This window comes from Mugil cephalus, chromosome 4, assembly GCF_022458985.1.
Source record: "Mugil cephalus isolate CIBA_MC_2020 chromosome 4, CIBA_Mcephalus_1.1, whole genome shotgun sequence".
Lineage (NCBI taxonomy): Eukaryota > Metazoa > Chordata > Actinopteri > Mugiliformes > Mugilidae > Mugil > Mugil cephalus.
Window position 1 is genome coordinate 3,693,323 of NC_061773.1, and position 26,069 is coordinate 3,719,391.

Consider the following 26,069-nt stretch of genomic DNA (forward strand, 5'->3'; position numbering starts at 1 on the left):
AACTGACCCTTGAATGCGGTTGTTGTCTGGCCCTTCTAATTCTGCAGCTTACAACTTTGGTCTTTGCACAGAGAAATTTAAGCACCTATATGTATAGGTTTTGATGTCTAGACTGAAACTGAAAGCACTCTGAAGGGCACTATCGCAAAACGAGGTAACTCAGTTAAAGTCATTTGTAAAAAGGTGCAATCTGTCCAGCACGACCTGCACCTGAGCCACTCAAAGGTGACTCAACTAATGTTTCCCCTCAGCAGAAAACACATAAACACATGACACAAAATACATGACACTGCAGCCGTCCGTCTTTGCTATCGGCTAATTTCCTAGTAAAACACACGACACTTGAGAGAAACTCTCCATTTGCATAATTTCTGCTGCCTCTAATCCTCAAGGCCAGAAAAGGAGGGTAAGGATGAGGCAGAGTGCTGATTAGAGGAGATAGTATCACTGAAATGGTACTATTCTCTGGCAGGTTTTCTGTAGGACTGTTTTTACCTTTAACAGCTTTATACTATTAAACAGAGAGACGTACCACCTTGTGCCACCATTATATACACCACCATTAAATATATAAGTCATATTTAATACATAAGAACGAAAGAAAAGTGCATTGAGCATAATTGACTGAAATGTCTTTAAAGTTTTGCACAGACTCATGGATAAAGCCACTTGTATCATTTCTGCCATTTCTAACTGTTGTGGTTTGTGTGAAAATGAACGGATTACAAAGACTTACCGCTCTAGCAGACTCCTCATACTCAATCTTGAGGTTGCCCATGGCTTTGATGATGGCCATAATGGATTGGATTGTGTTGCTGTAGACAACTGCTCTGTACTGCTTACACTCATCTTCTGAGTATCCATCCTCGTGAATAATCCTAAAAGCAGAGGGAAAAGGGTGATAACACATTTTGCATCACTTTTATATCAGTTTAAATTCAACACAATGTTGACAGTAGTCACCCCTGAGAGATAACTAATGAGGGAGGCTTGTTTGGTATCTGACAGTAAGATTCTGCTGTCAAATATTTTTCTGAAAACAGTGTTGCCTTTATTGACATAATAAACTCAATCTATGCAGGTTTAACTGATATTCCATCAGCTGCAATAGATACTGCTGTGTTGGGTTGCTGGGAATTATTTATTTTCCATCTCTTACCTAAAGAACACTAAAACAAATATTTACTTGCTTTGGCTGAAGAGCGAGAGAAAAGGCCAATGTTTGAAGGAGCATGAGGCTTGAGACTGAAGCTGCTGGTCTGGAAGCCAAACAGAACCATCTCCCCCGGCCCGTCACAGCCCAGGGACACAGCCAGGGTGTTCAATTGTTGTGTGGTGTGCTGAATGGGACCTCATTAAAATGCCCACTGTGAAGTGCTGCGAGGCACAGCCAACATTACTGAATGCCCGTGGTGTTCTCCCCACATCCAAACAACAATGATTTCAACGCTTTCGCAAAATCATCTTTCACGGACCGGGCCGTGAAGCACTTTGAAAGCCCGTCTGCTAACTGTGCATTTGAGAATACTGTCACGTCTACACAACTGGTTTCTAAGCATATGTTACTCATTTGAATTTATGGAAAACATGTATCCGTTTGTCGTTGGGATGTTAACATAGTTGTAACCAGGCAGACTCTGTTAGCTGCCACTCAGCTTCCTAAGAGTCTATTGCAGACTTGTATTTGTGTCTGATTCTGAATGGTAAATCAGGAATTGTGAGATGTAAAGAGCTTGATAAACAAACAAAACTGACAACTTGGCAAGATAATTATATTGCATTAAGTGTGTGAGCTGCTTCCTTTTCATTTAAATATTTAATGACTGTCGTGTTAAAAATAACTTGTATGTCTCGGGGAAATTTTTCAATAGAATTCTAAAACAGGATCAATTGAAATCACATTTTTGAAAGCATAATTATTCTTTTTCTCCCCTCACTTGTATGTCTCATGTCAACCAGAGAAGATTTTCTAAACTAGATTAAATTACACCCCTTCATTAAAGCTACAGTTCTGTGGCATCATAAAATAGGACATGAACAGAATAAGAATAAGAACATTTTAACCATGAAATTATTTATCTGTCTTAAAAAGGAAGATGGTTCCTTTGAGCAAACTCTTCAGGAGTCTAGGATTGGGTTAAAAAACGAGTAAATGAATAAAAGAAAATTAGATTTTCTGACTCAAATTGACCTTCATTTGAAAGAGCCAATATCAGTTCATACAATGGTCAAAAGTAAATGTTAATCTTTTTTTTTAATGTGTGGAATTAGAAAGTCACTGCGGTATTGAGAGATTGCTTTTGGATGCCTCACAGGAGATTGGTCCATGTGTGAGGATACAATATATGAGTTACTACTCTGAACTAGAAGATGATGTCTGGTAGCATTTTGAAAAGTATGATGACAGAGAAGAGCTGGACATAAACAAAGCCAAATACAAGACGTGACAACCAGAGGTCAAAATAATCACAAATCCTGAATCAAATCAGGACCTTGTGCATTGGAATCCAATAGATTACAGAAATCAGTAGCAATACCCATATAGTCTGTCTGTATATTATGCACTATTTTTATTTAATATTTAAATTTTACTTATAGAATTACTTGTGCTGTTAAAACATATATTAAGTTGGCATTCATGATGGGAGGAAAAGTAAAACAATGGGTGGTTACTCACTTCATCTGCTTCACAATGGTGCTCTTCCCTGACTCCCCAGCACCTGCACAGGGAACAAAAACAGGCAGAGGTTAAAAATACGCTCCTGTTAGCTGAGAAATGTAAACAGGCAGCCAGCAAGGCTGTCTCACATCTGGACCCTTGGCTTTATTCCTCTCCCTTTATCCCACAGCTCTGGCTGCAGCACTGCATCAAATCTCCTCTTTCAGTTTCATCCTGAACCAGCGTGCTGTTCTCACACACTGTAAACCAGCAGCTACTCTTCAGCTGTAGCTATAAGTCAGTCATTTCTGTATGTAGTGTGAGCTCAGGGGGCAACACGTGAATACATGTTACAGTAGGAACATCTCAGACACTCATATTCACATCTGACTGAACAAAAAAAAAAACACCTGCCATCCTGTTAAACTCCCTTTTCTTTCAAGATGAGTCACTTCATCATGGTTAATATTTTCATGGGAACATCAGTCACTGACAGGATATGGGCTTTTCTTATCGTCCACTATGTTTATTCTAACAGCCTGAGGCGACCAGCGAGAGCTCATCTGCCACAAGGAATCCAACACTGCACACAAACACAGACACACACACCCAGGGGTGCCTGTCAGTGCACTCTCCACTCGTACTGGCCTGGGGTGAAGTCTTTCCAGAATGACCCCCAAAATACACTACTACGCAGCATGCAGCATGCAGCACGCACATGCACAGTGAAGCCCCTGGGCAGGAACGGGCCGAGATATTTTCCATGGACAGCTGTCAGCTCCTGCTCCTTTATACGAAATCAGACTGGCTGATAGATCAGAACATCCATGAGATAAACACAAAGATTTTGTAATTACATGTCACGGGCTCTGATTAACACATGACCAAAAGGCAGGAGTCTCAGTGTGTCACCAGACCTACGACACTTAAGTGACATCAGCCTTATGGTTACAACATCGTGAGGAAATGCTTTACACAATGCTCTTCTTTGCTGTGGCACGTTTTGATAAGAAAAAGAAAGTAAGAAATGCTCTCTTTTTCTCTCTCCGCCTCACTTTAGTGGGGGTGAAATGAAAAATGTAAACAGATTACCTGTTTGAGGAACGGGAAACAACTAAGATGCAGGTCGATCTAATCGAAATAGGCAATGTGTTCTCATTTTAAATCTAGTTATTTTGTCAGGATGTCGATGGAATACTTATGCCATAAATAAATCATTTGTGTTGGTACAGACCTTGCAGACTGTGGCAGGGGTACACAGCAAAAAAGAATCAAAGTAAACAAACCCTGTCAAATTGTTATTATTCAACTATTTATTAGGTTTCAGCACTAAAAATATAATAAAAATAAACACAGACTTCATAATCTTTCACTAATCACCAACGGGAAATGACTGAGTTTGTCCCTGGAGGCTCGGAGGCCCAGCTGCAGACATGCAAGTCACTGCCAGAACATACTTGAGAAACCTGTGAGCTCATAGATCTGACTGACCGTGGCCGAGGTAACAGCCCTTCTTCTTACCACACACACGCAAGCACGTGCAGGCGCTCCTGGCAGTAAATATGCCCTTTGGAGCTTGTCCAGTGAACCTGGAGCTGCTAACAATTACAAGCAAGTGGTGATGTTTGACACACGCCACCACGATGATAGTGTTGCTTTGATTAAGAAATAGCTAGTGGCTTTATTAGCCGTTCAATACAAATACACTTAATCTTCCGCCAGTCAGTGTGTATTACGTTATCAAGCATGTGCGTGTGGACCCTGTGTGATGTTCAGATAATTTGACTGAAAAAAACAGTCAGTGCATTTTGTTATATTATGTCTGTGCAGAAAAGGAACTCTGAACGCTGAATTTCCCTATTCATAATGCTGACAGACTGCTCTCGTCACTTTCACACAGGACACTTTGTCTAATCTGTGGCCAAAGCTGCATTTACACCACATCTCCCTTGGAGCGCAGCGGCACAACAAACAAACGCACACACACACACACACACACACACACACACACACACACACACACACACACACACACACACACACACACACACACACACAGACTTTTTCCAAATGCCATATTGATACTAGTACTTTCCAATGATTATTGGAAAACAGTTATGACTCAGTACTGACCAAAGTATCTACAGTAAGCTGCAACCGGTGGCCTTGGTGACTAAGTACACCATGGACATCATCAAACACAGTGACAAGCCAAGTTATGTTTATTTAACACAACAGTACACAATAAAAAGCCTTCTGAAAAAAGAACTGAGGCTAAAATTAGCTCTCTAACACATTTTAAAAAGGCAACCAACAATCCAAATGCTTGTGCAGAGCACCAGATGAAGAAAAGTTTGTGGGGAAATAAATACTGTCCACTGCCTAGCAACTGGGCAACGTGAATGCCAGTTGTGGTCGTCTCTGACTCACGTCAGAAAATGAGAGGGAAAAACTAAGAGAATGAGAAGCGAGAGGACTTCAAGTCCACTCTCCGAGGTCTACATCTCAAAGATCATTTAAACAACAAGCTAGCTTCTGCAGGTCTGTCAAAATTCTCTCCCACATGATTATGTAAAAATGGCCACAAAAGAGGAAGCGCATGTGCAAATCATCTGCTTCAATATGTGAGTGTAGATAGAGTATGTAGCCGTAGGAAAAGCAGCAGGGAATTTGTAAATCTCCCAGCACGACTCAGGAAATTGTCTGATTACCGACGGGTTACATTGTGACTGGCAGATTCAAACTGGGTATGGTGCCAGGGGAACCAGCGCCAGGGAGCACACAATTAACTGGGGTCCAGCTGCACCAGGACGGAGCTGGGATCTGACCCACGACGGATAGACTCTCGCTGCTATTAACAGTGACAAATTTAGGTCAGATGACAGTTATGATGAGTGACTGTTGTTGGATGCATTCCTTTCACACATTAAATCAGCACATACAGAGACAACAGATTTAATCAAGTCCCAGGTGGCCACAGACTTAAGACTCTGCACTAATTGCAAAAAGGGAGAGAATACATGAAACCCTTCGGGGCAAATAAGACATCAAAACCTAGTGCGCTCTAGGGTACCTGCTGGTTTTATTCATTTAACAGTTAGAGAGTCGATAAAGGAAAATAGACTGCTTGTATTTATAGATAACACAAGACACTGATTTTGTGTTCTGTACTTCATGAGGATGCAAATGAGCACACCTGTAATTGGGCTCATTTTCATGGGTCCATCTATGAATATAATAGAATTACCTTGGAGAAATCTCTCTGATTCCACAAGTGACTTATTTAGACCTTGATTTGGATCTCTCTCACATGTGGGCTAGTCATACTAAACTAGTCTTCCATGGCCACTGAAGGATTTCAAATGAGAGGATGTGGGAAATAGCATATACTTAAAAAAAACATTCAAGGATTTTAGAAATCAGTATCAGGTCTATAAGGATGGATATGAATTGCAAAAATCGATTTTTTAAAGCCAGCCTTAGGTTTAAGATTTTAGATAAGAGTTTGGCCACAACTTGAACAAAATATAGACCAAATACTGAACAGTCACACACAATAGCCACAATGCTTGGACAACGTGACCTCACTAACACACACAAATGACTATGAGTGATTTTTTTTTTAACCAAACCAAAGCCACGTGTCCTTTGGTTGGTGAACAGTGATGATTATAAAATGGCACACAGTGGGACAGAACTTCCAAGAGCTGGTTCACTAAATAAACCAAGATAACAGGGACATCCCCTTTAACGTTTTCCTTTTTAGTTGTAAGCACGTTAATAAGGGTTTTCAGTTTGCAGGAACGGGATCTGAGAGAAGGACTGACAAAACTCTACTCCTGCATTTGATGAAATATGACAGCAGGGTGCCAGCCAGCTCCTCTGAGAGAATTCCAGGCATGCCTTCATTGTCTCTTGACTTTTATTATTCAGTGAAACATGATGAAACAGATATGTCTAGACATAAAAGCAAAAAGAATGAAAGGTGCTTCCCACTAGAATGTGTCAAGACTCAGGATCAACAGCCTTAAAGAGCCAACCTATATTTTCCTGCAATGCCTCAGGATCTTGAAGCCACAGCTTCATCAAGCTTAAAATGTAACAGTTTCAAAGACCTGCCTCCTGAGGTATTAAGGCTTTAACTGTGTGTGTGAATAGATGTGCATGTGTTCGGAGCAAGTGTGACCTATCCTGGTGGGACTGAGAGAAGGACACAAAGGCAGCAGTGTGGGCCCCTGCTAGCTGAGAACACAGGCCCGCTGTTGATGTTTAGGCCTGGGCCATTCCGATCAGTGCAATATCTCACACACGTTACTCACACTGCTCCGCCTCCTTTCACTCAGCATGACAACTGCCTTTGCTGGTGCCCATAAATCTTGAGAAGTGGAAATGTTTTGGGGAGGGATGGGGAAGGGTATTTGTTAGCATTAATTAAAGTTAATTAAAGAAAAAAAAGTCTAAAAAAACATTACGGATACAAAACGTATTCAGATGCTGTCTTCTACTTTTAGATGTCCTGGCATAGATGATGCTAAGAACTTGTTTGGTTTATGAGAGTTACACAGCGCTGACACTAGTGTGGTATATTGCAGAACGTTCAAAGTGAATATCAGTTCAAATGATTTTTCCTTGCAAACCCTTTGTATTGTGTTGTTTTAACCTGCATATTGTAGATATCTATGATATTATGTCCATAAGAGTGTTGTTTAATGCTACTCCACCAGTATGTTCATTTAATCAGCTTTTACAAGCTGTTCAAAATACTCAAAATATACTGCTTTTGTGTAACGATGCTGCACTCTAATTGTGTGTGCCTTTTATAGACTTTGAGTCTGAAGTGAAAGTTAAGTTACAAAGGCAGCAAAGAAGAGCAAGGTAGAATAAAACATCCAAAAGAGCATGACAATATTATCTTTTAAGTCATTTTCATACATCTGAACCTATTATGTGAGGGCCCTCCGGTCCTTCCTGTCCCCACTTCAGAACAGATCTGTTCAAATTAATCAATATCTGACCCCTTGGTGACAGACTGACCTTAGAAAATCCTGTGTGTACTGGTTTTAAAGCTCAAATCTGAAAAACATAGGTGCAAAAGCACTAGATGTTATGAGGCTTCAAATCAATATCCATTTAGAGAAAATGAACATGGCTGAGCTCACTTTAATGCAGTTTTTGCTTCTTATAGTGCAGATAAATACTGGTTGCAGGGCAGGCAGAGCTCGTCTCACTGTTAGACATCACTTCTCACTCACTTGAGACTTCTCACAGGCTCTATTCTCACTCCCAACAGCCTGACACTGAAACATGTAGCACAACAAGATGAATTCACACCATTGCCACACTTTTATATACCACGCTATAATGTACGTGCAGGATCAAGTCATGAAGTAGGTTTTGTCTATGCCAAGATAATAACTAAAGCAATAAAACAAGAAATGAGAGTGCAGTGAAGGAAATTAGATAAGAAGGTAGCAAGGTTAGAGGGCAAAAATAACAATAAAATCACTGAGCTGGCAACTCTCGCCAAGCAGGAACAAGTGTGATAACAGACCCTCATCAAAGATATCACTTATACAATACCATGGTCATCATTACTTTGCTATCTCCCCATGGCTTTACAGTCTTTCTTCTATAATCTAATTAATTTTATTTTCCCATGCCCTTCCTTCCTTCCACTGTCCGCCTACACACCAACCGTGAGCAGCCCAATGCCGCCTGTTCTTCTCAGCTCCATGTTGAGAAATGTGCCAATCCGGACTCGAAAGCAGAGGTCCTCTGAGAGACACATGTGCCACTTCCTATTCTCAGAGCCAATCAAGGAGGAAATGGAAGCAGCTTGCATGAGCACATGTACACTCGAGAAAAGCAAAGACACGCACGCACATAGACATATCTGTACGTTTGAAAGACAGGGACAGAAAGATTCAGTCTCGTCCAACAGATGGCTACAATGCCTTGAGCAAAGAGCAAGTCTGGACAGCACACTGACAACTGCTGCCAAAGCAGAGAGGGATGAGAGGCGAGACGACCGATTCCACTTCCTCTATGTATATCGCGTAAATGCTAAGTAACGCTGATCAAGGCGGAGGAAGAAAATGTTTTGCATTTCACATGAGGCACATGATGACAGTCTTTTGCAAGGACGCAAAGTCCCTTAGCCAATTACGCACCACAGTAACAAGAATAACCCATTAATCATGAAAAGCTTCCACACTAATAATAATTAAAAAACATATTTTTGTCATAATTAGATGTTTGATTAAGAGTTGCAAAAAACACTTTTGGAACATTCCTTCTTCCAAAAACACGATTGCAACCATTTTCTGTTACGGAAAACTTGTTCTGTGTTCTGATCATGGTTATAATCGATTAATCATTAACATCACCAATTCTGGAGGCATGAAAAAAAGGGAAAATTTGCATAAGTAATGCATTTGATGGTGAGACCATAAATATACAGAAAATAACTATATGGAACATGTGTTACTCTACAGATTATTAAATCTCAGGAAGACCACATAAATAACACACTGATGAGCAGTTAGGAAGTATAAAGATCAGAAGAGGAGAATTGGACGTTTTTAAAGGGTGACAGATAAAATCGTAAGGAGTTGTAAGAGGCTAGTCTCTGTATTGTTTGTATGTGAGCACAAAAAAAAATACTGAATAGGCTTAAAGAAAATCTATTCTTTGAATGCAAGGATGCTGCACAGACATCCTCTTCCTTTAATTCAAGGTCAAGGTGTAGAGGCCAGCTGAGGCAGAGAATGCAAATAAAAGAGGATAATAAAACGAAGGTACGCGTCTAAGAAAAGAATAATGATGCTCATAGGGACCTTGAAAGTAGAGTTATAATGTTCTCACCGGCTACTGGGACCTGTGAAACAAAACGTTTCTCTCCTTGTTTTTAGGCAACGTCGCAAACCAAACACTAAAATTTTTTTTTACAAATGTTGATGAGTGATCAGTGGAAGAGGGAGACACAGTACATTACACACATTTAACTGTCCATCTCATTTTGTGTGTGTGTGTGTGTGTGTGTGTGTGTGTGTATATATATATATACATATATGCTAAAACACCATGTTGAATATTTTAGAAAACTAAGCGGATCTTCAGTAAGGTGTAAGTGATGTGTCAGTAGTTTTTTGACAAGAGAAGAAATGTGGCAAGTTCTCCCGCAGCCAAAAATCTCCAGCATCAGTTCTTAGCCTTTCAGGGGGACCATAAAGTTGTAACCTATTCACCACTCACTCACTTTCTATAAGGAATTTTCTCAAATCCCCTAGCAACAGTTTGTGCCTTGACAGTGTAATCTGCCAGTGCTACGTGCCGACACACAGACCTGGATGGGTGGAAGAGCTGACGAGGAGCCGGTAACATCTCTAGACTACGAGGGGTACAATGGGGAGGTTGGGGGCCTCAGGTCTATGCGAGTGTTATGTGAGGTGGAATAAAGCTGGTATGGTTCAAGAAAAATTGAGGTGGGACTGTTTGGAAGACACTGATGGGACAGCGAGATGAGTGGTACAGCAAACCATTAATCATAGGAGACAGCAGAGACAGGAGAGGATCGACTGAGGAGAGTGAAGGGTGGACAGAGGAGAGTAGGAGGAGGGAAAACACAGACAGCCTGTAGAGACTGTGTCAAGACACTGAAGTGAGGTCGCACTGGGAGGTGCCAACTACAATAACTACAATATCCAGTGACAGAAACAACCCTGAAATCCTGAAAACCTATCAGAGGACAAGAGTATAAATATCCAACGTGAAACATGAGTTGACCGGGCTCAAATCTGAGTCAGACAATATTTATTGTAGTGTTTAAATTTGCTGATGACAAAAATAAATAAATAAATAAAATAAAAACCAATCAATAAGCGAGGTCTCTCCCATTCATGTCTTGGTCTCGTTGCCTTATTTCATCAGCTCTGAACTATTTGGCAGAGCAGCAGGAGCAGCCAGGAGCAGTAATCACAGAGCACCAGATGGAATGAATTCATAATTGATGTTGATTTTCAAACTGTTTGCAGGGACGAAGGAGAGTCGAGCAGAAAGGGTGCTTAAAGTCTGCAGGCCTCCAGGATTTGGAAATGTACCATGGCTACGGAGCCAATCAATTTTCCAGTGAAGGATAACCTTCTAACACACTGCTGGTGACACGCTCTCCAGTGAGGCCTTACGTTCTGGAACAAAGTGCCAAAACAGGTGGAGAGTGTTTTTACAGCAAATAAGAAGGACAGCCTCAGCTGTTAATATGGTGAAACACATTTATCCAAATACAGCTTGAATGTGAAAGTCTATAGAATTAGGAAAGGTGTATGCAAATAAACATAATACTTTCTTGTCACAGTGAGTTAGAAACTAAAACCCTTTCCAAAGGCAAATAAATCTGTCAAACTATCAAATTTGACACTGGCTTCCACATAATTTAATCAGAGTTAACATCTTGCCGGCATCTGGTGAGGTCAGGGTCAGGGTCAGGGTTGTATTACATGAACTCTGACATATGCTGCTGCCCCGGCCACAGATAGAAACCTGGCTAGCATCAAGGGCACTGAAAGACAATCCCTCTGCACACATAAATACAAGCAGCGAGGAATCTTATTCATTATCGAAAGCAGCACCATAAACCACAACCAGAGGCAAGGCTGATTTTACTCAACAGTATGTTGTGTAACAAATACACAACACTAAAAAATATTTTGCTAAAAATATGAAGAAGGAGTCTGCTTTGTCCACTGCACACAAATACAAATTATTCTCCTATTAAACAATGTGACATGATTTCCTGTGCTTTTTACCTCATCTCAATTTTTCACATCAAAATCTTTAGAATGTGCTAAGTGCTGCACATGTGTTCAATTAACAAGTCTGGAAATATCGTGACCTTGCACTAGTTCCTCAGCTATGTAATTTCTAAAGTATACCTTTGAATTGTGCTGAAATATACGCTACAGATATATGACTGTTTTATGTGGTGAAGATGCATTTCTGTGCTCCAATTTCAAATCTGAGTGACATTCAAAGTTCAATAAACATAGAAGCGTTTTAAGTGTGAAAATCACACCATTCTACAGTGCAGTGACTAAAATGTTCCCACAGTCTGCATTTTGCAAAAACAACTCAGACACATCAGGTGCTTCACAGTTGATCTCCAACTCCAAATCAACCCGCATCAACAGGAAGGTCATGGCAGGTAAATCTGCCTCCCTGACAACAACTTTGGCCATTTTCTGTCATTTAACCGGTATTTCAGCCTTGTTAAACTTTACAATCATTATTTCCCTTCTTTAGACACCTCTAGTAAATAGTTCACAGTGAATATATAAAGATTTGTTTGCAGCACCATATCTGACAGATATATAAAAGCAATTAAGTTTTGCAGGTTTTAGACGTATAATACTGAAGCCTTAAGACTAAATAAATAAATAAAAAAGTAATTGAAGTGCGGACCACAGTGGTTTGTCCTGCCTCATACTGCCCTGTTTTGTGTCATCCAGTAAGCCACTCCACACTCGTAGTACACTCACAGGAGGAGCCACTCCACACGATCATTATTTGAGCTTCACTCTCACATCTCGCTTCGCTTAGCCAAACAAACTGCCTTTAGCGCTTCGCAGTAGCACCCACTGAAGCCTCAGAAGGATTAGACTCAAACATTTGAAGGAGTGTTAGTGTGTGATACAGTTGTATCGCAGCACAAATTTCTTCTGATGCTCCTTAACTCTGAACCCTACAGTAGGGAAACTGTTATGTTTGGTTGAAGGAATACAGGGACACACGGTGTGTTGGTCTTGCATCTACAGCATCATGGGCTATGGATAACTTGGGAATGCAGTGCTGATGCATTATATATATCTCCATTACCAGCCCCCCTCCTGCACTAATCTATATACATAGACATACACAGGGACACACATCCCCTACACAGTGACATGTGTACAGGAACAGAAATAGAACAACGAAGGAAAAAGACTCAGTGAATTATGGACTAGTGCATCGAAATATGAGCAATGAGTTGAGGAAGAAGCGTTGCATTAATATCTGCATAGAAACCTGCTCAGTGAAAAAACACATGACAAAAAACTGTAAGTTACTTAAAAAAAATCTCAATTCAAATCTAGTTACATGTCTAAGAGTTAAACAATAGTTATCTGAGCACATATTAACTAAGTCGGCAACTAGGAATTCTTGATGGGTATTGGGAGATCAGTGTTGGGGCCAATCAAGGCATTTCTAATGATGTGATCAGATTGAGGTCTTCAGCCAAGCCTGATATTTTGTAGGTATTTATTTTAGGTCATTATTGTTCAAATAATGCAGTTAGGAGGTCATCATTCAATGCTACTAAAAAAAATCTAATGATGGAATATGCTGAGTACAGCAACAGCAACACAACATTGACGTGTTTAAAAAAACATGTCTTCGAGATGAAAAATATCAATATTTATGACAGTTTATGACCTGCCCATTTGTGTAGCAGAGTACACAGGTTTTTACCATCTGTTGGAGCTTCTGCTATGAGCTACTGTCTCCTCGCTACATCAGCTTTGACATTGCTCTTTACTGGACTTAATAAAGTCGCATGGGGCACACATGATCTAGGAGAATACATACTTAATGAATATCCAGGAAATATTGTTTAGTTAAGATCGGATGAGCCGATACTGAATATTAAATCAAATATACCTCATCGGTTTTAAGTAGTAAGGGACAATTAGATGTTATAAAACTGATTAATGAAATTATGCCTACTTAAATAGTTTCTGCTGTTCACAAGGAATCTTAAAAGGCAACTATTCACAAACTATGTTCCATAAATGCAAGCGTTGTCGTGCAAATGTTGTACTCGATATTTTCTTAACCTAACACAGTGATTTATTTAACTACTTTTGTGCAACATGTGACGTTTAATTTAATTAAATCTAGGCTTGAGACATGGAAACAGAAACATTTATCTATTAAAATGACTGGCTATCAATTCAAATTACTGGTTAAATTGACGTACAATGCAAATTATCACAGGACACAGAAAGTTAACTTGTTGCTGCTTGTTAGAAAACATGTCTGTGCATCAGATGACCTTGTTCTGTACTACTTTCTTATTTATCTAACAGAAAGAGTCATTCGTTCATCATTTCAATCATGGCGGTGCATCTTTTGGCAGGGATCTTTGAAGTCAGCTCAAGTCACTGACACATGCGCTCAGAGTATTTTAGGTTTATGCACCTTTGTGTGGACATGGCAGCCCACAAAGTCACCCAGGCCTCCAGTCTGGTCGGAGATAATTACTCCAAACTGAAAGGCCATCGATCAAAGGGCCGACGAGGCGACCAAGGCTGCCTGTGACGACTGACCCTCTCACAGCGCTAGAAATCAGAAGCTGCCCTGGCCTTGAAGCCTGCAGACATGAAAGGCCCAACCAGACCACGGCACCTGACACGGCCACAGCAAACATCATCACTCAGCATTTAATACCAAATTGAAATGAGGAACTGTAACTTTGAGTTCAGTTCTGACTGCAAGTCAAAAATCTGCGCTCTCTGCGCTCAAAATGAATGTTAAAGCCAAATATGCAGTTCCAACAATCAAGGTGACGGGGTGTTTATCTTGAGTTCAAGTTGCTATGTCAGAATTGTGTCTGACAAATTATTGATAAATATAGTACAATGCGCTTTTTTCTATAAATTAAAGAAAAGGTCTTCCAGATTTAAATCATGCAAGACAGATTGAAATTTTGAAAAAAACTGTCGTCTTTAAAGTGGTCTTCAAGTGCTGTGATTAACACTGAGAGTGTATGACCCCAGATTATTAGTATATTTTCTGTTGTGAGGTGAGGAATGACAAATTAGAAAAGGGGTTTACCAGCTAAACAGGAAGATTTAAGGTCTGTTATACTGTTGTTATACTGTTATACTACTATACTTCCTGGTGTACAACAGGACGCTAATCAAACGATGATGTCAGTTTAGTCATAAAGCACTCTGGCTGTGTTTCTTCCCATGCTTCCCATTTTAGTGAAGTCTTGAAAGATTATTTTGTCACACCCATAACAAAATATTCCACATTTAAAACATGGTGCTGCTCACCAAGAAAATGAACAATGTTCTGGGTATCTTATAATAGCATACATAATATGATGAATGGAATGATAAGTCAGAAAATCAGCACAGACTGTGCAAGAGACTGTGAAGGAAGAAAAAAAAAGAGCCAAAGAAGGCACAATTAACCACGAAGAAACAGACAGGAAGTTTATTCCTTCCTTGTCACTGTAGAAACCTTAACTTGCACGTTGAAAAAAAGCACAGGAAATGAAAAGAGGAGGGGCGAAATGGGAGGTTTTTCAACGGTTTACACATTTTCTTAGAGCATACAAGCTAAAACTTGCTTTGCTGAGACTTGCTCTGATGGTGGTACGCATAGATGTAGTGGCTTCTCCGGCTCCTACAGCTCGTATGGTTATTACCTTTCACACTGATTTGACTTTGGATATGTTGAACTAAACATATGGCTGGGAGGCTTTGTCAGTGTAACTGAAATTACACCAATTTTAAATAGGATGGCTGTGGTTCATCAGCCGGTTTATTGACTCTGATAGATCTGGTCATTTCACTTAAACTTTTATCTGTTTCTCTCTGATGATTCCATGCATGTGAATGAAGTAAAAGCAGCAGATGTTTTTACTGATGCACAGGAAAGATACATGGTCTGTTCTGTTCATGTTAAATAGTGGATTAGAACTAAATATGCTTGTAAGGACATTACCCTGACTCCAGGAACCTCGCAGCACACGTGACTAATTAAATCCCCAAAAATCTTCATTTTCACCATAACAATTACAAGTCCTTGAATAACCTTGATTTGTCCCCTGCCAGCATGAGGATGCCATGATACTACCATGTACCAACAAGACAAAACAGCAGGAATGAGTGCAGATGACACTGAACAACTATCAAATAGTTTCGCTCCCCTGCAGATGCATTAAATGTGCTACGCTCTTTCAGTCATTCAGATAGTTAATGGACAGATACACTTCCCTTCTACCAATTTTCTTTGACGGCATGTCTAAGATTATCTTTGTTTTTTAATGTCAGACACTTGCTATTGCTCTATGCTTCAATTTTACTTGCATTCAAATACTGGGTTGTCAGGAATCAGAGCGGTAAACATTTAGCTGATGAACAAATCTGACAGCCTTTAGAGATTAGTTTGCTGTGAATAAAAGCATCTGTATCAATGTGTCCCACTTCAACAAAAACTATATGCACTCATACTGTCATTGTAAAGAGGACAGAAAAACCTAAAAACTTTTGTCCATAGACAATGCAGAAGGTGCCCTGTGCTGTTTTATGACAGCAGTGGTACCAACTTTAAAAAACACAGAGACAAACCACCTGGCTCAGCCCACAACTAGATGTGGGTGCTGCACACAATAACAGTTTGAACTTGTCTAAGCAGTAGCTCTTTCTGGAATACAGTATGTCTCACTTAACAAACACCTGTCTTGCTACTCATTCGTCAAAAATGATGAAATGTGACGCAAAGACAGACTCATTTTTAAGAAATGACCTATAAATAACTTGTGTCCTTACCTCAGCTCTCAATGTACCCTGACACGACACCTATTTACTCATGTGCATTATGAGCAGGCCATTTATTACTATTACTATGTATTACAGATACTGTTTTACAATGTCTACCCAGCCTCTTGTACCTTGTGCTCTTTCTCTGTAACTGACCTTTTGAATCGGTTCCGACCACTTGAATATCTCATGGTTCACTTAAGTCCTGTATTTTTAGTCATAATAGGGGAAGGACAAGATAAAGATATTTATGTGCATTTTACATGATACGCATTAGTCTCACTTGCCTTGTGTTGAACCACACAAACATGTACATGGCTTCAAGTGAAGTCTATTAACTGGTACTACACACAGAATAATGATATGGTCAATCATACCAAAATGGGTATTTCCGCATGCACGGCTATAAAAAATAAATCCAATACATTAGGACAGAAAAAGGCCACTATGAACAAAGAATGCAGTAGTTGCATTCAGAGGAAGGAACACAAGAAAGAAAGCTAAGGTTTCACATGCAAAGTGGCACATGTTTTAGCAAGTACAGGATGTGACACGCCATCTATCCAGCACAAGCAACTCTGGTACATTTCAATGCTACAACACACATAGGAGGTTTGAGACATACTTAATAATGCTTTCATTGGCCTTAGGGTGCATATACTGATAGAGATACACAGCAGCAACAAGAGGCTGGGGGAAAAAAACTGTTGCATAAATTAGCTGAAAACGGACCAACACAGGCACAGTCATCAGATGTCCCCAGCTTTAATTATCACACTGTCTGAATCCTACGTATTCATTAGGGCTGAGTATTCCTGTGCACAGAGCCTGGTGGTGGCTACAGATATGTAAGCGACGACTCTATAATGATAAAAATAAAGATTCAAAAAATGTGTCATGGCAAATTCATCTTTGTTTACTATGACGTGTGTGTAATTTTAATCAGAGTGTGTTTGTGTGACTGACTGAATGAATACTCCACAGGAATACGGAGCACTCCCACTCTCACAGAGAGTTCTTTATGTGAGCACATTGCCCCTGAACTAGCATGTCTACCCAAGCCTCGCTGAAGCTTTGTCTGGCTTGCTTTCCTTTTGTTTATTTCACTTCCTTACAAGTTCCTCTCCCCGCAGCTGACCTCTGATAGCTGCAGCCACTGAAAGACAGCGTGAAAGAGGCTCAGTGAAAGAGTGGTAAATTGCTGTTTTTGTGAATGCTGTTTAGGATGAGCTGGGGCACATCATCACCTGTAGAAAGACTAAATTTCCAAGCTTATGATTAAAATGACACAGAACACTTCAAAAACAGTGTGGTCATTTTGTCTTCTTTTCCTTGCGCAGTGTTTTTGCCAATATTGCGGCACAGGTTTTGTGGACCAACAGGGGGCTGATTTCATGAGCTCAAACTTATCAAATTTTTACAGTGGGAGCACATGCTCATACTGGGGTCAAAAAATAAGTAAAAAATGTTACTGTGTCTGCAATTAACAGCTGGTTGGACATGTTTGTGCACCATTTCAGTTTAAGCTTTATCTCACATCACTCTAATATAACAATTCCCCAATCAAATGTGCCATGTTTGGTTTCTAGTCACATCAGTATTTGAGTCGCAGTTTGTGAAACCACTACGGGAAAAAAAAGCTAACGATGCAAAAGATGACCATGAATGCATTGCACATCCCGAAATCATGATGACGGGTATTACTCATGACATAAACTGTGACAATACAACTTTTCATAAACCCAGACATCTGCACACACAGTAAAAGTCACCTTCACTGCTGTCAGTGACATCCCTGCAGCAGGTTATACTGCCCAAACCGACCTGTTTGCTTTCAAAACACACTCTGCTCCAGTGATAATCACCATAGTAACCAGAGAGCTGAACCCTAAGCTATCTGGATCTTTCCACACATAAACAATTGCGGTTCACTGGAGCCGACGTGCACAAGAGTGCCATCAAACATTAGGTCTGTGATGACCAGACAAAGCAGATTAATTCATTAACACTGGTACTTTGGGAGCTAAACTTCAGTGCTGAACAATAATAGTATTTCCTTGACAACGCACGCTGGTAACAGGGCCCTCTGACTTCATCCAGGAGATAAAATAAAGAAAAGGCAGAGATATGGTTTCTTTGTTGAGTGCATGCAGCTGTTGACGTTGTTTTTTTTCTCCCCCAGTCAACCCTTACTTTTCCAGAGCAGATTCAATGTGCTTGACTGCTCATTTGCTGAAACATCCGGCTCCACAACCACAGTCTAATCTAATGGCCTCCAAGTTGGCACAAGTGGAGAAGCCAGGGCTTAAATGTCTTGTTCAAGAACACCAACAAATTTGTCAAGTTAAAAGAGCTTCGCTTTCACTTTAGTGCCATGTCACTCAAAACCATTCTATCACAAGCTCTCTTTAGGTCACAACTGCTTGTGATTATATCTGTAATAAAGCATTTGTTTCACATTCACAGCTGGCCCTTTATTAACATTATATTTAGATGTTTACCCTAGAGGCAGACAAAAATGCTGGTGGCTCACTGCTTAAGGGGGAGTTTCTGTTAAGTAAAAACAAGACATGGAGAAAAAATAAAACATTTTCTCAACACTAAACTCCCTCCTCTTGTTGACACATTCTTACAGGAATTCAAAGCAAACTGCAGAAGTTGACTGATTTGGGCAGAAAGTCATCGAAAGAATTGATGTTTCAGTTTATATTTTTAGGTCGGCCTAACCCTTTGTGAACTCAGGACAAACTGAGTAACAGAGGACTAAACTACTGCATGGAACTGAGTAATTAAAATGTAAGAGGTAGAGACAGGGCTGGATTTGAAAGATCCAATATGGTTTCATAAAATCGCCATTTCTTCAAATCAAATTTTGCTGCGGTCTCGCGATACTGGTTTTGCATGACCAGTCTTGTGGGACAGTGCAATACGGTTATTCCACGTGTGAGGAAGATCCAAAGCACAAAAAAAAAGCTACAACTCAGAAAGGAACCATCTGAAAGCTCATGTTTGGATTTAAAAAGTATGAAGAGAAGAGATGGACAAAGCAACAAGATTTACGCATAATGCGCTGGCAAGGGGTAATTGTTCAGGTCATGTTCCTCTTACATACTCATCCCTGTAGTTTAGTTTTTGTTCAGTCATCCTCCTTTGTAAATTCTGCCAAGTGGTGGAATGCAGGGATGCCATGAGTTGATGGTTTGCATTTGATGAAGCAGATCTGTGTGCTAATGCAAATACAGGACCAAAGCCACATGAAAACCTTGTTGTATTTTGTTTCTGATGGTTTCCCTAAAAATGGGAAATTACTTTGAACCACTGTCAAGTTATAAAGTATAATGAGCAAGCAAGTGTGCATTTGTTTCAGAGGCTAAATTGGCTCTATGTTAATGAGTTAACATTCCAATAACAAATGTGATTAGTAAGTAGCAATGTGTCTGGTTTCAGATCATCAAGATTAAAGTAATAATGGTTAGAAAAAATGAAACCTGTAAAATGAAGGTGGAATTTGCACAACTGTGAGTTAAGCTTGAGTGAGGCTGACTTTGTGTGTAAAAAGATTTGTGTAATAGTGCACAAGGTCAGTGATTTATGACCAATACTCAGTGTTTGACAACAACCCATTTGCTGTGAAACTGAATTTTAAGGCTGTCAACTTTGTGATTTAAATTTCTTGGTACAGAAACAGTACTTCAAGGTTCAGTTCAATCACTGTCGTGGCGCTGCATTTTTAGCAGAAGTATTTACTTTGTGAAGAAAAAAAAACAAAAAAAAAACTACATGGATCATATGATGAGAATCTCGTGTTATTTGCTTACCAGTGCATCACACTGTCAAAAGGGTAAAGGGGAAATTAGAAAGTTTCAAAGAATGTCACACGTCTTTAAGAATGGTTGGTGTTGTCAGTTGGGTTTATCAGTGGTGAGTAATGTCCTAAATTTCGTGGTGTATTTTTTTTTTAAACAAAACATTACATACAGTCCCAAATGTTCAGTACATTCCAATGTGGCTAATAATATTGTGGGTGCAAATGTGCATGAATACAATACAAAATGGGCAAAGCATACATCCAATGCAGTAGTTAATGTCAGCATAAACAGATGAGACGGCAGAGTAGACGGACGAACAGCTTAGTCATCCATCTCTCTGCTCCTTTAATTCTCATCTCTTTTCATGTAAAAGGTCATGGTTTGATCCTCAGACGAATGTCGGGTTCCTGTCATCCCTCACACTGCATTACTGATGCCATTAGTTTAGTTGTTGGACAGTGACCTTCAGAAACGTTCTTCAGCAACCTGTACACAGGTATATGGGACTAGAAAAGTGTGTGTTTCTTTGCAGTTCAATTATCTGTAAGTCAGGCTGTCAACTGCATAATGTGGAAAACATGGGGAAGAGTCAGTTAGTTTTTCCTCATAGAGCCAACCATTGCTGAATGGTCAATAAACTGAATGGAGTAAAGTGAATGTAGAAGTGTAATCAGAATAAAGGATCAGATCAGAGGGAAAAGGGAAGCAGCAATGGGCTGTTTATTTTGGACTTTGGCAGCAGCAGCAATAACTCAGGGCAATAACTCACAGTGCTTCTGCGGTCTGACCCTGCTCACTTCCTGCCTCACAGGAAACACGCTGCACAGCTCCGCCCTGCCCTTCCTGTTCCCTACGCCTGTATTTATACGCACAAACAGTTTGCACTGCTTGACGTCTGTTTCTTCTTCTCTATAAAGTACTGCAGCTACCACCTCCTCACCCAAGTAACTGTCACATACATCAAGTGAATACAAAACTTTTTTTTCGCAGGATGCATTATTTTATCTCCCATCTTGTCTAGTAAATGCAAAAAACATAAAAATTGAAGTCTGTACATCCTGTAACAAACCTTAATCCGCCTGGGTCTTCCCATACTGCAAACCTCAACTACAATGTCTTTGCTCCTGTACCACAACGAAACACTGAGACAAAGAAAGCACGCAGACACGCAGCTTTGAAAACACAAGGATTACACAGGTGCCTGGGCTGTAACTGAGAAGTGCCAGTGTTAACAAAACAGTTCTCCTCTTTAGGTGGGAATGCTGTATTCCCTTGGAGAAAGAAGGAGGCCTCCCCCAGAATCCCCCATTGTCTCGACAGTCTTTAATCAAACAGGAGAGGAAAGGACAGTGCATTTTTCACCACAGCCTCAGGTCCACTATTGAAGTTGTTGAAGAATGGAGAACTTCCTCAACAGATTGTGTGAATCTATAAAAACTGTAAACAAGCAAAATCTGGTCTGTAAACATGCAGGGATTATGTTCCTCCCACACCTCTTTTGAATTTAACTGGTTACTTTGTATGTGAATGCACAAAGTTGCAGGTCTGAATCCGCAGTGTTTCACAGAGGCGAAAAAAAGGCAGAAAAACAGGAAATCAATCTGCTGCAACTGGCAGAACTTGTGGGCAGGTTTGAGTCAGTGCATGTCCTCCTACTTTCAGCTCAGTCTGCTGAAGAAAGACTAGAAGGAGACTGAAAGAATGATGAATCAAGAAAAGTCGACATCAAATTAACAAACTATGAACACTTGTTTTTTGATAATTTACAATTTAAAACATTCAGCCTTCCTAAAACACACATCAAAACAAAATAAACAACACCAAAGACTATTTCAAATATGCAGCCTATAGTGGTAAATGTCTGGCTGTACAGGCTCCAATTAAAGTGGCATGCAAGCGTTGCAGCGTGCAGTTGTCTGCTCACTTCAACTTCACCCACAGGCTGACAGCATAATATGCAACACAGTCATTCAACTCCCCAACACTATGTTATCACCTCTGCTCTCCCTTTAAGCTCCTTCCTTCATCATCCTGTCCATCAATCCCTTCATTTCTGTACACATCAGTTGGAGGATTCCTAAATTTGTGTCTTCCCATCTATTTCTCCCTCCCGGTAGAGTATTTTTTCTTTCTAACACATTTAAATAGAGACTCGACATCAATCTCAGAGACTGTCAAGAGTCAGGTCTCAGTCAGCACATGCCTGACCAGGAAGACCTCCATCACTCATGCAAATATGGAAGACTGGCTGACAGTACTTCAGACACTACCGGCTTCTATTGACCTGAACAAATAAATAAATGAATGATACTACCTGCTAAAGTTCTGCAGACCAGTACTTATACTGCCAAGCCTGATGTAAGTAGCACAACCAGTAAGTCAACCATGGCCTAGAACGTTTTAGGTAAGGGACGACACTGATGACATTTAAATTCACTGTACATGTAGCCAGATGCACTGAAATGAGAGCAGAATCTAAATGAGGTTTATGGTTTACTTTTCTGCTGTGCATTTATATCCATCCCTTTTTTACTGGTATTCATCTACTTAAGCTGAGGATGTCACAAGCCCAGATACTTCAGTATCAAGTCGTTGGCAAAATATACTCCTTGTTTTCTATGTTAGTGAATATATTGTAGGTACCGTGGACACCACTGTTGACACAACACTCCAAAAGGCTGATGCTATCTTGTTTTAATCCAGACTAAAGCCAAGTCTGTCACAATATACTGTTGAGTGTGTTTGTGTGTTAGCACAAAAGGTTTTTGTTTGTTGATTTTTATTGAGTTATTTAGTATCAATGGACTGTGGATATACAATATTAACGCTACAGACAATCCAATTCCTGTCATTGAAACGTCCCTATTGTGACAACATAAACACTTCATTCCATCTATTTATATTCAGCTCATCCAGCTGGGCACATTTTTCCATTCTTCTCATCTCCTCCTCTTGTTGTTATAGCTTGGATCCTACAAATGTATAGTTTTCAAGTTCAAACATCATGCTAACCACACTGATTCCAGAAAGGAAATGGTGAGTGAAAGGAAAGCTGTTCGTTTTCCAACAAGTCAAGTCTATATTTAAATATAAATTAGCTTCCCAGTCTGGATTCTTGTGCGACTTCAGTCCAACACTCAGATCCTGCAGAGCTCAAGCCATGTCTGCTCATTCTTGGTTTAACAGAAATAGTTAACAGTGACCCTGGTCCCACCCTCTCTCTGTTCTCCTACTCAGTATTCGCTTGCTAAAAAGAGCCCCAGTGTGGGAGCACACTAAACTGAGGCCCCTCAGAAAACCACATAATTACAAATCACAATAAAGCCTTCAGTGCTGTGTTCCAGCCAGGAGCTCAGCTGCAGCCTGCTCTGCTCCAATTCGAGGTTTTTGCTCACAGCTAGATGATGCCCCCCCCCAACCGTCTACCCCCCACTACCCTCTTGACACTTTCTTTCACTTTGCTTAGCCATGTCCCCCTTCCCTCCCCCATCTCTCTATTACTCTTGTCCCTGCTCTAAAGCTGAGTTTCGACACAAAGTACGTATAAACTTTTTTCAGCAAATAAAAGGGTTCCCCCTGAAGTCCTAAGACCTGCAAAGATAAGGTAAATTATTTTTTTCCTATGCCTATGTAGTATCAACCGGAAGTCTGATGAGCATTTTGTCCATGAATCTGTCTCAAGGAAGAAACTCGAATAACTGACGCGAACATGTCCTCCTCCACACTAGGTGGCGATATGTGACTTTTCAGCGGGTAAATACGGCATTTTCCGGTTGACCTATTACATCATATAATAAACGAGTCGTTCATGCGGCAGACTGGCATTTCAAACAACAAACATCAAATCGATTTTCACCAGCATGTGTACGTCTTAATCAGTTACACTAGACAACGCATGTGTGCATGCTCCCCAACCACTGTGCTTGCGTATGACAAAACCAAGATGGTCTGTTGCAGAAGAAGGTCAGCATAGCTAGTAGAAGAACCAGCTGATGGATAGCGTACTATTATCCATCTTGTTGTTGTTTGTTGGTCTGTTGCATGAACGACTCCAGTTATTTATATATATATATCACATAATAGGTCAACCAGAAAGGGACCCGTATTAACCCGCTAAAAAGACACATATCGCCACCTAGTGTGGAGGAGGATTACATGATCCCGTCAGTTATTCAGTTTTCTCCATTGCATGTAAAATGGGACAAGGACCGCAGTCAGAAATTCAAGTTCTGAGCATAGCTTGATTAAGCTCTGCATGTAAACGCACTGCACACTTTTACTGACCAAGAATTGGTGCCATGGAAATAAAGACCCAATACAGTGTAATAAAAAGCTAAAGTTCCAGCTCTGAGCAAACAGAACTATGCCAATCATTAAGCCGTATTCAAGTAGAAGGGGAAAACCTCTTCAGAGTCAGAGGGAGTCAGAGGGTAATTACAGTTCAATTATTGCTACAGGCCATCAGTGGGGATCTGACATCAGGGTCACCTTAAAAGATAGTCGCTTGTTTAAAACAGACGTGCTTGCTAATGCGAGACGAAGGCAAGGGCAGAATAATCATTGTTCCAAATGATAAAGTGTTAATGTATTCGGTTTAGAGACTTGGCAGTAGAAATGCTGGTACAAGAAACTGCAGCGGAGACACACAGGGAATCTACACAACTACCTGTGAGAACATCTGTGCTGAGTCCCCACAGCAGCAGTGGAAATGTTACAAACACCTGCTTGAAAAAAGGGTGAAATTATTTCAAAGACAAAGGAATTCAAAATACTTATTCTGACTAAGCTTGTATGTAATTACAGAGGGGATCGCATCATGTTAATTAAGTGCGGTATGTTAAACTCTAGCAATATAACAATATTGTATACATGAATTTGAATGCAAATTGAATCTACAAAAACTTAAGCTAACGTTATCAGACAGCTGCCTCTTGGGTGTTGTGAAAGTAAAAGTCAAATGCACTTCATACATGCATGATACCTGAGTAAATGCACTCAGCCAACATCCATTCTTGCCAATAGAGAGCTAAAACCAAGTATCCAAAATACTGAAGTGATGACAGAACAAAATCTGACAGCATGTAGCAAGTAGACAAAATCTGTTTGTTTGACTGTCAGTTGTACTTGTGTACTCATTTTCCTCTTGTATGCAGCCGCTGCCCCATGTCACAATCTGGCCATTCAGTGCCTGGATACAGCCTACATACAGTATCTGATAGGTTCAAAGGTTGAAAATGAGAGTAGGGGATCATAAAAACAGAGAGTCATGACTTTTATCAGGCTATACCTAGAAACCCGAGTATTCTCAAATACAGAGTCAGCCATTGTTGTTGTTGATGTTTGTAGTTGAGAAAAGCTGATCACCCAGTTAATTCAATTAACTTTTATTTATGTAGCTCCAATAACAATACAAATTATATCAAGACACTCTGTCATCTGCATAGCAATGGCAGCTTATGCCGTGTTTCCTAATAATATTGCCTAGGAGAAGCATGTATAACGTAAAGAGTGCTGGTCCTAGCACAGAACCCAGAGAAACTCCATAACTTACTTTTGTATAAGTAGAGGAATGGATATACTGGAATCTGTCTGACAGAAAAGATTCAAACCAGTAATGCAGTTCTTTTAATCTTGATCATCCTTTCAAGTCTGTAGCACAATACTGTGAGTGAAATGCAGCTTGGACCTGACTCTCCTGGAATGGCCTTTAGCATCAGGGAGCAGATAGTGCTTCACACCTCATTTTTCTGCATATTACGCAAATATATATACACTCACTTACCACTTTATTAGGTACCACTGTTCAATTGCTTGTTAACACAAATAGCTAACAGCTATGCATCATAGATGTGCAGTCGACAAATCTGCAGCAACTGTGTGATGCCATCATGTCAATATGGACCAAAATCTCTGAGGAATGTTTCCAACACCTTGTTGAAAATATGCCACCAAGAATTAAAGCAGTTCTAAAGGCAACAAGGGATCCAACCTTTTGCTAGCAAGGTGTACCTAATA

General features: G+C 40.2%; 1 protein-coding gene across 1 annotated transcript in view; it reads right to left on the bottom strand.

The window, feature by feature from the left end:
* The window catches only part of LOC125006416 (guanine nucleotide-binding protein G(i) subunit alpha-2), a 47,010-nt gene that overhangs the window by 7,837 nt on the left and 13,104 nt on the right, over positions 1-26,069 (bottom strand). Inside the window, exons 3-4 of the mRNA XM_047582415.1 lie at positions 2,678-2,720; positions 737-878 (exon numbers count right to left, since the gene is read on the bottom strand). Coding sequence (XP_047438371.1) covers positions 737-878; positions 2,678-2,720 — 185 coding nt within the window. The remainder of the gene's footprint in view (positions 1-736; positions 879-2,677; positions 2,721-26,069) is intronic.